This window comes from Miscanthus floridulus, chromosome 10 (genome assembly GCF_019320115.1).
Source record: "Miscanthus floridulus cultivar M001 chromosome 10, ASM1932011v1, whole genome shotgun sequence".
NCBI classification, from domain to species: Eukaryota; Viridiplantae; Streptophyta; class Magnoliopsida; order Poales; family Poaceae; genus Miscanthus; species Miscanthus floridulus.
In genome coordinates, this window is record NC_089589.1 from 19659714 (window position 1) to 19672453 (window position 12740).

A 12740-nucleotide genomic window follows, 5' to 3' on the forward strand; every position below is an offset into this window, starting at 1 on the left:
TCAAATACTAACTAGACGCTGGCTTCAGAGTGACCGGACGCTGGCGCAGAGTCCGGTCAGTTCTTTTGACTGAGGTGAAATCGTTCGGTGTGACCGAACGCTGGAAGGTCAAGTGACCAGACGCTGAGAGCCAGCGTTCGGTCATTTCCAGTAAGGTTCTAGAGAGGGTAAATCGTGACCGGACGCATCCGGTCAGTGCTGACCAGACGCTGGCAGCGTCCGGTCACACTGTAAACCTTGGAGTTCAGGGTGTACTGACTGGAGCATCCGGTCAACATGACTGGAGCGTCCGGTCACCCCACATAGGCACATAACAGTTTGTTTTTCAGCCCATGTTATAAATACCACCTCTACTCATGTGTGGGGGTACTTTTGCTGATTCCAACAGCTGAGAAACACCTTAGAGAGTGCCAAGAAGAGCAAGGTCCTAGTGAGGTGATTGAGATTTGAGAATCCAAAGAGAGACCTCATTAGTGAAGATCAAGAGTAGCAAAGTGTGCATCCACCTTCTCATTAGGCTTGTCGTGGTCAAGTGAGAGTTCGTGCTTATTACTCTTGGTGATCTCCATCACCTAGACAGCTTGGTGGTGATTGGGAGTTTGGTGATCACCCGGCGGAGCTTGTGGGTGACCCAACTCACATTGTGAGCGGTTGTGGGTGATTCACCGCGACGGAGTGTCGAAGAATCAACCCGTAGAGAGCACTTGATCCTTGCACGGATCAAGGGGGAGCTACACCCTTGCGCGGGTGCTCCAACGAGGACTAGTGGGGAGTGGCAACTCTCTGATACCTCGGCAAAACATCGTCGTGTTCCTTCCTCTCTATTTACTTTGAGTATTTACTTTGAGCATTTACTTTGAGCAATTCAATTCATGTCTTTACATTCTTAGAATTGCCATGCTAGAGTAGGATTGGAACTTAGGTTGCAAGTCTTTTGTGCGGTAGAACAATTAGGAACACTTTCTAAGCACAAGGGGTTAATTGGGCTAACCATATGATTTAATTATTGTGAAGAAATTTAGAATTAGGCCAATTCACCCCCCTCTTGGGCATCTTGATCCTTTCACTCATCTTACTTGTCCTCCAACACAGATGGATAGATATATAATTTACACGGAACATAGTAAGGCATCACAGTACAACTATTTGCATGTGGAAAAATCATTCCCTTAGTTACCTTAGTGTAAGAATCCACTAATGCTAGGTCTTCCTTTCTTCTAAGGCATCATCAAATCTTGATTTAGCTTCCAAGTTCTTCAGATGACAGCTACATAGCATAGTAAAGATCTGAAAGTAGGCAGCTATGTAAGGGAGGCATAAACTTGCTATGAACAAAAATGATGAACTGGAAGCTCTTTACTAATCTTAAATCATGGCATAAAAGTGTAAATGATATGTAGTGTAATATGCCCTGGTAAGGCCTGATTTTTTTTGAAAACCACATGGCATAAAAAACTAGAGAAACATTCAGGATACCTAGCTGCAAGTCAAGTAAACTACATACCATTATCTTGGTTCCCTTGGTTACTGCTTATTTCAAAAGTTGTATGTATGTAGAGCCTGTAGTCCACATAAAGGATAACTGAAAATATGAAACAGGAACAAAGATGCATAACTGAACTTGCAGGTATTTTACAGATCTTGTATGGAGAGGTTGCTGTCCACATAAATGATCTAGTAAGTCTAAAATTCAGATGTAGCTCACTTTAAGTCGAGATAAGGGACGGCGAGAGCTCACCTCAGTCACAGTGCTGGTAGCCGGATCTCATGACCTACTGCAGCTTATCAATAAATAGAAACCAAGAGTAAGCAGAATAAGCACAATCTGCTTTTCACAAAAATTTCCAAAAAGCAGCCTCTACAAAATCACAAGCTGTGCCAAACAGGCCCTCAGAGTAGAGTGAAATGAAGTTTAAAACTTAACTAGCCTAGCTATCCAGGTGCTGCTAATTGGCATTATGTAAGAGTGAGCATACACAAATACTGCTAATGGCGATTTCAGAAGATTATTCTGCTTGACAAATGTCTTAACAGATAAAAACAGAAATTGTTTAAGCTAGAGAGGAGGCACATATGCAGTGAATTAGCAGAGGAAGCACATAAAGATTGACAAACCTGATAAAAGAAGAGAAGCAGTCCATATAAAAGGAGAAGGTTAGCACTCAGTGCAGATTAACTAAGAAAAAGAAAGCATCTATAAGACACAATAAGAAGGCTCAAGCTTTCTGAATTATTAGTACTGCAGTACTATGACCATTAAGAAGAAGCATAGTTCATTGTAGTGGTAAACTTTAGAAGGCACAAGTATTAGCTTGAAGGATCAGAAAAAAGGGGCATCTAACTAAAAATAGCAAGATAATTGAAAAAACATGACAAGAGTAAATAATTTATCAAAAATTATTGTGACAATTCTATCATTCTCTCAGAAATATAGAATTTTATCTCAGAATTTCTACAATCCTATGATACCCTACAAGAAATAGTTATCGTCCTTAGATCATATAATACCTGAACTATCAAGACCTTTCACAATCTGGACTGTGATGGGTTACCTTCCTTAGATCATATCCACTATTCTGCAGTGCATAAACAGCACCTCTTGCATAACTTTCCCAGTTTATGTTCTCAGGTTTATCAATAAGCAAGGATTGAGGTATAAGAACCACAAAGTGACATAGAGTATTTTCTAAGCAATAGTATCCCACATATGAGTTTATACAAACAAGAAGGAACTAAACAATTAATATATAAATAGGACTCAGAACATATTAACTCACATGAGTGAACTTAGATGCACTTAAAGGTATACAGCCAGGTAAGGTCCTCCAATATGAAAGAATACAGAAAAAATTGAAAGAATCAGCTGATGCACTTAGATGACACTACGTCACTACCATAAGTTACATGTGCTGTTGATTCTATGAACCTTGGAAAAACCTGTAACACGTTTCAGAATATGATATCTAGACTGCTTAAAGCATACAACCTGTAGGCATTTTTAGCCTGCAGGCATAACACAACATACTTCAAGCATATGGATATATATAGCTGCAGCCTACATGCATTTCTAGCTTTTGAAATAAATTCTAAAAGGCCTACTTTCAATAGGATTTTTTATTTGTTAGTTCAGGTTCCGTGAAATACAGAAAACATCAAGCACCCTATCCACATTTCTAGCATCCACCAGTGATCTACTAACTGATAACACCTAACGAAGGAACGAATGCACTCAGAAACATATAGAAACTAAACCTAGGTTATCGAGTCAAAAGGGAATCAAACTATCAGTGAAGATGAGCTACCTATACTATGTAGATGATAGGATCCATTCACACATAGCAAAACCCCTACAGGTAAAGGACCTTTATGTTCTTAGTTTGGGGAAATTCACAGGAAATTGCAGGCATCATAGATCAAGGAACCATATCAATTTGGGGAGAGGAGACAACGAAGGGAGATATGTGGAAAACCTGGGTCGAGGAAGGCGAGCTTGGGGCTGGCGGCGCGGTCATCGAGAGGGCTCCGCCGCTACCGTGGTGCCCACATCCCACCTAGTCGCCGCCATCATGAGGGATTCTGTCCCCACCGCACCCTCCTCTCCATCCTCCCGCGAACCTGTAGCCGCCGCACCTCTCAAACCCTAGGTCTCCAATGCCTTCTCGATTTGCTTCCTTGCAAGCAGGAGGACGGCGAGATGGAGTACCAGCCAGCATCCTGTCGCTGCCATGGAGCTTGCCGTCGCCATGCTCGACCTCTAGATCTGAGAGAGGATAGGAAGCAGGGAGAGAGAAGAGCGGAGAGGGAGGAGTCGAATTTGAGGGAGAGAGATGCGGAGGGCCTGGGAGGGGGTAGTCGACCTATAGCCATGCCAAAATGCCAGAGGGCGGAGGTGGCCAGGCGGGAGGTCGGGCGCCAAAGGCGCTAGGCAGCGGAGGCAGGGTCATAGGGACAGGGATGGGGCGACTCGCGAAGTGGTGGATGGGGCGCCGGTGCTCGGGACAAGGTGGGTCGCGCATGGCTGGAGCTAGCACTACGGTATTGTTTAGGTTACCAAATATTTTATGTTAGTTCTTAGTTTTTTAAATTTGAATTTTTGACTTTTTTAGTATTATCGCTATTTTTGTTGTGCATTGAACCATATTGCGTATAAGATTTTTGGCTACATGTACCCTGGGTTCAAATCCTTGGCCTGCCACTATTTGGAAGGAGACATGCTCCGCACCAAAATTGTAGTGCTCCACAAGATTTATAACTTTTGTATTTGAACGTTTTTTTTTTCAGTTGTGACTATTTTAGTGCCCAAATACATTGTTGAATATTCAGCTGAAAAAATATAAAAAAATAAATTGTTTGACACGGTGTGAGATAAGAGGTTGGTTTGCGCAAGGTTTTATGGCCATGGGTTGGAGTCTAACCATTTGCCATGTGTGTATTTTGCATGAAAAAACGCACAATCTGCCAAGTATAAGTTAAAAAGCCACATGTTTTTTGTCAAATAAAAGTTCAGAAACATGAAAATATATTTTGAGATGGTCGGCCTAATCGTCTGCTTCTAGAAATGCATTTCTAGGGACAGTCCATCCAATGGACTGCCCATAAAAATGCATTTTCACGGGCCGTTGCATGACAATCCCTAAAAAATTTTGCTAAAATAATTGCTTAGAAGATGCAAAAACCGCCTCTAAAATTTAATTTTGGGTGCATCTAGAAATAGTATTTTGTATTGGCTAAAATGTTGATATAACATGCTTGACTCACTATGGTGAACTTAATAAAGTCCCAAGAGGGAGGTCGAATTGGGTTCTAAAATATTAAAGCGACAATTTTTAGCCTATTCAAAAACTAACGCATCCCTTGCACATTAAAAGGCCCTCGAACTAAACAAGGCACACTTAAATCAGTCTTTAAGGCCACTACACTAAGTCAAGTGCTTAAACTCAAACAAACTAACAAAGAAGTCCTTATTGTGAAAAGGAAACCTATCAAAGGAACATACTACCACAAGAACAATCCTAGATGTCAAACAAGTACCCCTTGCACACAAAAGTACTGCACAAGATAAAAAATATGAAGGAATGCAAGAAGTAAAGAGTGGATAATAGACAACCGGATTTTTTCTTGTGGAATCAAGGTGTTAGAACACCCCCTAACCTATGTTGCTGCAACCTACTAAGAGTTGAGCAATCTTGAGTCACCAAGACTTAAGATCCACTAAGAGTATCCATCCACTAGCACTAAGATCCGTTTTCCATCTCCAAAGTGGCAAATCTCAAACCACGTGGAAATCACCAAGACTTGCAAGGCTCTAATAAGAACACCAAGAGCTCTTGAATCCATCACCAACCACCAACACCATCTAGGTGCTCCAAATCACTAGAAGTAACAATAATGAGAAGCCCTCACTAGCTCACTTGACCAAACAAGACCTGGAGCTCTATGATGCACACTTGTCACTCTAATTTCTCTCTCGACTTTTGTAGCACCCGGTTTTAAGAACAAAATCAGATACACACTATATGTGAGCCTAGGAAGTCAAATCTCACATATAGCTACAAATAAGGGTAATATCGAAAGACAATGTTCAATATATAACGTACTTAGTATAAAAGATATAACCTTAGACAGCAAACAGCGGAAAGATAACTCCGATCTTCGGGTGAAGACTCCAATTCCACAGGAACAACTAACTGGTTGATCACAAGCCTAATTTCTCCAAACTTTAGCAATCTGGTACCCATCCGAGATTTTTTTCCAAAGATTTAAAAAGTAAAGCGAGCGTAAGTACATGTCGTACTCAACAAATATAACATGGGGTTCATGAGGCTCAAAAGACTGACACTGATTTAACTGTGATTAGCTTTTAATTAGTCATCTTTTAGCAATTGTGTGGCAACAAGTTTATTCACAAGTCTATATAAACACATGATCAGGTAAACATGAATAATGAATAGCATAAACAGTAATCATTAGTGAGTATCTTTATCATCAGTATCATCAGTGTTCATCATCTATTCCGTAAGGGTCCAAGGCCGCTCGTGACCGTGAGCACGGCTGATATACCAGTTTTACACTCTGCAGAGGTTGTACACTTTCACTGTGAATCGTGATTTACCCTTTCGTTCGAGGTGATCGGCCTCTTGACCCACAACTTAGGAAGGTCGGCAGGGTTCACTATGAAGCCTTTCAAAGGTTTGTCTAACAAGTTAGGGCCATTAGATTCACTCGGCAAGCAGATGTAGAGCCTCTTTTCCGATGGCATAATGACGCGCAGCCTATACACAAGGGGACAGATGCCGCATTATACCCGATTCGTTAAGTCATTCTTACGTCAATGAAGGTAACCACTAACAAGCTAGAAAAGGTCCTCATACTGAGCTAAAGCCAGAGCCATGTAGCCCTCACAGCTGTACTGTAAGTCCTGGATGCTCGCTTACAGATAAGTCCTTAGGGAGAGGAATTTAGAGCACCATAAAAACAGCCTAATGCTCTAGCCCCCTGGTTCCATATTGCTAAAAAGCATTTTTTAGTGTTTATTGCATATACCATTAGTTAAGTTACAAGATCATGGTTTCAGTTGAGCACTAGCATCATACTACCCAATGCATAAACCTAAAGGTGTCAAGGTACAATGTAACAAAGTCCTAGGAAATTTTTAGTGGTAATCAAGGTAGACACGTGCAGCATGAATTAAATGATTAAAAGTGAATAGGACAACAAGGAAGATCCCATGCTATACTTGCCTTAAACTCAGATCCTTCTTCTACTGAATTGTAACCTCCAAAAGATATCTTCTGGATCACCAACTTCTTTTATATCACCAACGCAAAGCTCACCGACTGGACATGATCATAAAGCACCACACAAGCATCCGAACAAATATACATAGCATTCAAACATAACTACATTAGAACAATACACCAATCAGTGAAAAATAATTTAAAATCAAATCTACGCGTTGCTACAATCATACAGACGCGAAAAGCACGCTAATCGGAGCTACGGTGAAAAAGATACATCTACCGATAGATTTGCTTCGAAAAGAAACTATAGGCTTTATTTATTTTAGCTATATAAAACATGTATAAGATACTCCAGAAAAATATCTAAATTGTTTTAAGCCAAATTATATTTGTATTAGAAGACCAATATAAGATTAATCTCATTTTATTTACAAAAGACAGAGGTGAAAAAACCCTAAGTTACTTTTAAATATAAAAATCCAATTGCATAATCATTATTCAAGTTAGGATTTAAACCATGAAATTCTAGAGCTCTTGACACGGAAAACATTGATACTAATGCGTATATTATGTCGTTACGAATCTAACGCAACTTGAACGGGTCAAATCGGAGCTAAAATGGAGAAAATATGGCTTATGGAAGGTAGTGGCAATTTTGTAAATAGATGGAACTTGATTTTCGAATTTAAAATAAATAAAACCGGATTTTAAACTGAGCCAGGGACTGTGGATACTATTAGTTGAAAGCTTAGGGGCTCTATAGAAAAACAGCAGGGACGGCGGGTTCTATATTAAAAATCGAAGGGTTTTTTTTTGGCAAAAAGGCATGGCGAAGGGGTATCACGTGATCTCAGCCGTTGGATCTAACTCGGTCGGCCAGGATTAGAAGAGGGAGGGTGAGAGAAGGCGCGGCTGGAACAGGGAATCCGGCGCGGTGGTTGCCATCGCCGGCGGCGAAGCTCGTCGGTGAAGCCTGGAATACGACCTACGTGCCACGGTTCGAAACAAGGAAAGCACCGGGAGAACGAGGGGATGATGGCGATCTTACCACGGCGAATCTCGGTGGCGCGGAGCGGGTGGAGGTGGCGCAGTTCTCGGCGGCGGCGGCGGCGGACGGCGCTAGAGTTTGCGTAGTGGCGGCACGGTGACTCAGCGGATGCAGCTGGCTCCGAGGCTCGGGATGGAGGCGGCGGACACGGCGCCCGACTTTTATGGGGGCGGAGAGACGTGGAGTGCACGGCAAGGCGGACGGCGTCGCGGCGGCGGACTCCTACGCGGCAGCGGTGCAGAGTCCGGCGTGGATGGGAGAGGAAGACGACGGCGCTGACAAAGTGGGCCCACCTGTCGGCGACTCAAGGCGCGAGAGAGGGAAAGCGGCGCGGCACGGGCAGCTGGGCTGTTGCGCGCAGCTTGGGCCGGCTTGTTGCGGAGAGAGGGAAGCGGGCCGCGCGGGGAGGAGGAGCTGGCCCGCGCGGGGAAGCGGAGGGAAAAGCGTAAGTGGCCCGGCTGGCCGCTGGGCTTGGCCTGGTGGGCTTGTGCGGGGAAGAGCTGAGGGGGAGGAGAGAGGCCGGGCTGGATTGGGCCCGAGGGAAAAAAAACAGGCCGTCGGCCCAAGGGAGCAGGCCGGCTGAGCTAAAAGAGAGAGGAGGGAGATAGAGAGAGCAGTTTTTCCATTTTCCTTTTTGTTTTCTCATTTCAAAACCAATTTCAAATATAAACCAAATCGAATTTGAATATGGTTTAAAATACACTTTTCAATTCAAATAAAAATGAGCAAATTTTGGTAAGTTTTCTAAAAATAAATTTTACAACTTTTTGAATTTTCTTATTTTCAAATTTTCTTTTCTTTTATTTCAAAGCCATTTTCAAATTCATTTTCAAAAGCATTTTGAATTCATTTTGAATTTTGGATTCAACCACTCATTGCAATAGATCAAATGCACCGGCATGTATGCACATCCATGTTGCTACTCCTTATGATGAATTTTAATTTAATGAAATTTTTATTTCGCTATATTTCATGAGCACATAAAATACCAAAATAAATCATTTTAATCCTATTTCAAAAGAGGCAAATTTTAGGGTGTTACAACTTTCCAATGTGTAAGGGCTCGTGAGTACCCAAGAGAGGGGTGAATTGAATGTCTAATTTTAAACTTATAAATCCTACGGCTCAAATTAAACTACCACTAGAAAAACCATAAATTACTCTAGCAAGATGTACACTTAAGGTTTGTCTAGTGTGCTCTGACTTATCCTTAACCCAAAAGAGTCTAGCAACCTAGGGCCAATCCTATCAAATCCTATAGCTAATCTAGGAAGGTAAAGGTCAAACTCAAAAGAGTTTAACGACCAAGGGCCAATCCCATCAACTAGCCAATAGCTAATCTAGGAAGGTAATGGTCACACAAGCAAAACACAAGAGGAAGCAACAAACAAATAAGTAAACAGTTAACGATAGGCAGGGCAAACTCCCGGAGACGCGATGATATATCCTGTGGTATTGGTGAATTTAATGCTCTGTTGGGAATGTTCCCCTGGGCGCTTCTGTTGATCCAATTGTCCGGTTCATTGTTTTTCTTCTAGCCAGACTATCCGGTCCGTTGATCAGCATAGTGCTTTGGCACTGAGGGTGGTTGGACTCCACACACGTTTGTCCAACTTGTGTAGATCACTTCGCCTTTCTCCTGTACTTTGGCTTGCAACGGTCATGTGATGTCACTGATTGTCAGGCGCTCACTGAGTTTAACCCAGTCCATTCTTTTGCACAATACCTTCCATACTGTTCCAAAACCCCAAGCTCTACGGGCTGTTCGCTCAAAGTCTGGTGCACACAGTGCCTTGACCGGTTCACCATCAGTCTAGTGCTCTTGAACATTGCCTTGAACTGTGTCTTATCTGGACCTAGCTTCTATTTGTTCAGCTATTAGATTCCTTCCGCCGCCAGACTATCCAATCCATGTTTTTGAACAGTCCCACCCATGAAGGGCTTGGCTGGACACCAATTGTGTTTGTCCGGTGCTGTCATTAATTTTCTAGATTTGCGAAGTATTTGGCCTATGCAATTTTTGTTTTGACTCCAATTTCTTGGTCCTAACTCAAAATGTGACTCAAACTTGTTTTCCTGGTTCCTTTCTGCATGAACTTACATTCTGAACTATTTGTTCCCAAGTGTATGTCACTGAGCTCATGAAACTCATAGGTCAAGCTACTAGCTCGCATTCCTCCCTTTATAGTACACTTGAAGATTTCAAACTAGCAAAACCTATTTACCCAAGTGTACTTTATCTTCTTTGTGACACTTGGCTCTAGAAATGTTTAGCCTTCAATCCAAGTTCTTGATCACCTTGAAATAAAAATTGGGGGTCACATTCCTCTTGTGCTCTTGTTACACGTCTTCCAAAATGTTAAAACAAACGTTAGTCACAATAGCACGCAGTTGTCATTAAGTACCGATACTTACCAGTTACCTAGGGGCTTAGATCCTTGCAGACTATTTATTGTTCATTGATACATTGTGCAAAAGTAAGTATAGTCTCTTCATTCATTAAGGGTGAAGTTCCTTGGTGATTTTGTGCATTCATCAAACTTTCTGAGAAACATTTTGCATGCTAAACCTTGTGATGTAATTCACAACCCATATATCTTATCTTCAAACTGACACCAGGCATGATGTCGGAAAGAGGCGTCGGAAGGAGAACACCAAAAATTTGGAAAGCCCAGATGCCTCTACTTCACTGTCCGTTGTAGAAGGGTCCGTACAGAACAATTGGGTTTTTGAGCATTTTACTGCTTCATCATCATATGCTTCTAAAGCGACATATGCCTCTCCACCTCCAAACATCACTGATAAAGGCAAATCCTATGTGTCTTCTACTCCAGACATACTGTCAACTACCTTAACTATTTCCTGTATTTCGGAGGCAACTAATCCCCAACAACGTGACAGTAAAATTGAAAGATGTCAGGCAGATGGATGTGACAAGGGTGCTGAAGGGAATACAATCTTTTGCAAGGCCCATGGTGGAGGCAAGAGATGCGAACATCTTGGTTGCACAAAGAGTGCTGAAGGGCGTACAGACTTCTGTATAGCTCACGGTGGTGGCCGCCGCTGCAGTCACGAAGGCTGCGGACGAGCTGCTCGGGGAAAATCTGGCCTCTGCATCAAGCATGGTGGTGGCAAAAGGTGTGAAATGGTAAACTGCACCAAAAGTGCAGAAGGTCGTTCTGGCCTCTGCATCTCCCATGGTGGAGGCAAGAGATGCGAACATCTTGGTTGCACAAAGAGTGCTGAAGGGCGTACAGACTTCTGTATAGCTCACGGTGGTGGCCGCCGCTGCAGTCACGAAGGCTGCGGACGAGCTGCTCGGGGAAAATCTGGCCTCTGCATCAAGCATGGTGGTGGCAAAAGGTGTCAAATGGTAAACTGCACCAAAAGTGCAGAAGGTCGTTCTGGCCTCTGCATCTCCCATGGTGGGCGGTGCCAGTATCCATACTGTACAAAGGGTGCTCAGGGAAGCACAGAGTTCTGCAAGGTGCATGGTGGAGGAAAGCCCTGCACATCGTTGGGATGCACCGAAGCGGCTGAAGGTAGCACTGTATTTTGCAAAGGCCATGGCGGAGGCAAGCGCTGCGCTTTTCAGGATGGTGGCGTGTGCACAAAGAGCGTGCATGGTGGGACTCAATTCTGTGTTGCACATGGTGGTGGCAAGAGGTGTGCTGCAGAGGGCTGCACCAAGAGCGCCAGAGGGCGCACAGATTACTGTGTGCGCCATGGAGGTGGCAAGAGATGCCAGTTTGAGGGATGCGGCAAGGGCGCACAGGGAAGCACCGATTTCTGCAATGCTCACGGAGGTGGTAAACGCAATCGCTGCATTACCGTTAATTTTAGTGCTGGAGCACAGCAAGCCGACAGACCTACTCGGAGCAAGATAGTCTGTCCAGCTGAGAGCACGTCAATAACGTCATCAACCACGAACATTAGTGATTCTGATGACGGTACATCAGGGTCAGCAACAGGGGCGGATCCAACGGTGCTCATACCGGAGCAGTGGAACCTTTCTAAAGCCCACATGAATTTTTATGCAAAGTTCTATGGTATAGGAGGGGCTGAGACTTAAGATCGAGCAGCAGTCCAGACACTTAAGATCGAGCAGTAGTCAGCAATCAGTCTGTTTGCAACAGTCAAACCAAATGAGATGAAAATTGCAGAAAATAAGGGGGATCCACCATGCGCGAAGAGCAGCAATGACAAATCTGGAATCTTCCCTGTCTTCGTTCGGCGGTCTAGGACCAAGGTTCGAGAAGACGGTGTTCTTTCCCCGGTATCAGAGGGCAGGGTTCATGGTGCTTCTACTTTGGCATGGAGTCATGGACCAAGGGATAGCGAGCAACCAGATAATCATAGTAAATAAATAATTTGATTTATTTGCCAAAACACTATACTTGTAATAATTATATGTTGTGTGAGACAAGTATTAGCGTGGTTATTTGATTACTCTAATTTATTTTGAGATGGACGGTTGTCTTTAAGGCCCATCTTACATAAAGCATACACTTTACTTGCTCTTGAATAACATACGATGCATGCTGTAAAGCATATGAACTCTAACTAGAAGAAAAATGAGGAGGGATCCTAATCTTAATGGGTCAATTCCCCACATGCCACCGAATGTTGCAAAAATTGTCTCTACGCGACTAGGCCACTAGAAGACTTCTGGTGCTATATACATACCATCATAAGCATTATGTTTTTTTTTGTTCTAACATACCACTGTTGTCACAGCCGTCCGTTACCCCACTTAGAGGTGTCAGTTTTTTTTAAAAAAAAAATAGTCGTTTTGCCCTTAAACAAGAGTAGACCCAAACACACCGGTTTTTCAATTTTTTCCCTATACACTAGGATTATGCATGTGCATTGCAACATAAACAAAATAATAACATAATAATTTAAATCTAAACGTGTGTTGTACTATTATAAAAAACAATTATTTGATCATG

The 12740-nt window shown here is 42.9% G+C and overlaps 1 protein-coding gene across 1 annotated transcript; it reads left to right on the plus strand.

The window, feature by feature from the left end:
* The first annotated feature begins 7951 nt into the window (after positions 1–7951).
* LOC136488133 (uncharacterized) lies at positions 7952–11860 on the plus strand. The gene is made up of 2 exons (XM_066485159.1): positions 7952–8233; positions 10664–11860. The coding sequence occupies exons 1-2, from the start codon at positions 7952–7954 to the stop codon at positions 11858–11860; spliced, it is 1479 nt and encodes a 492-aa protein (XP_066341256.1).
* Positions 11861–12740: the final 880 nt, after the last annotated feature.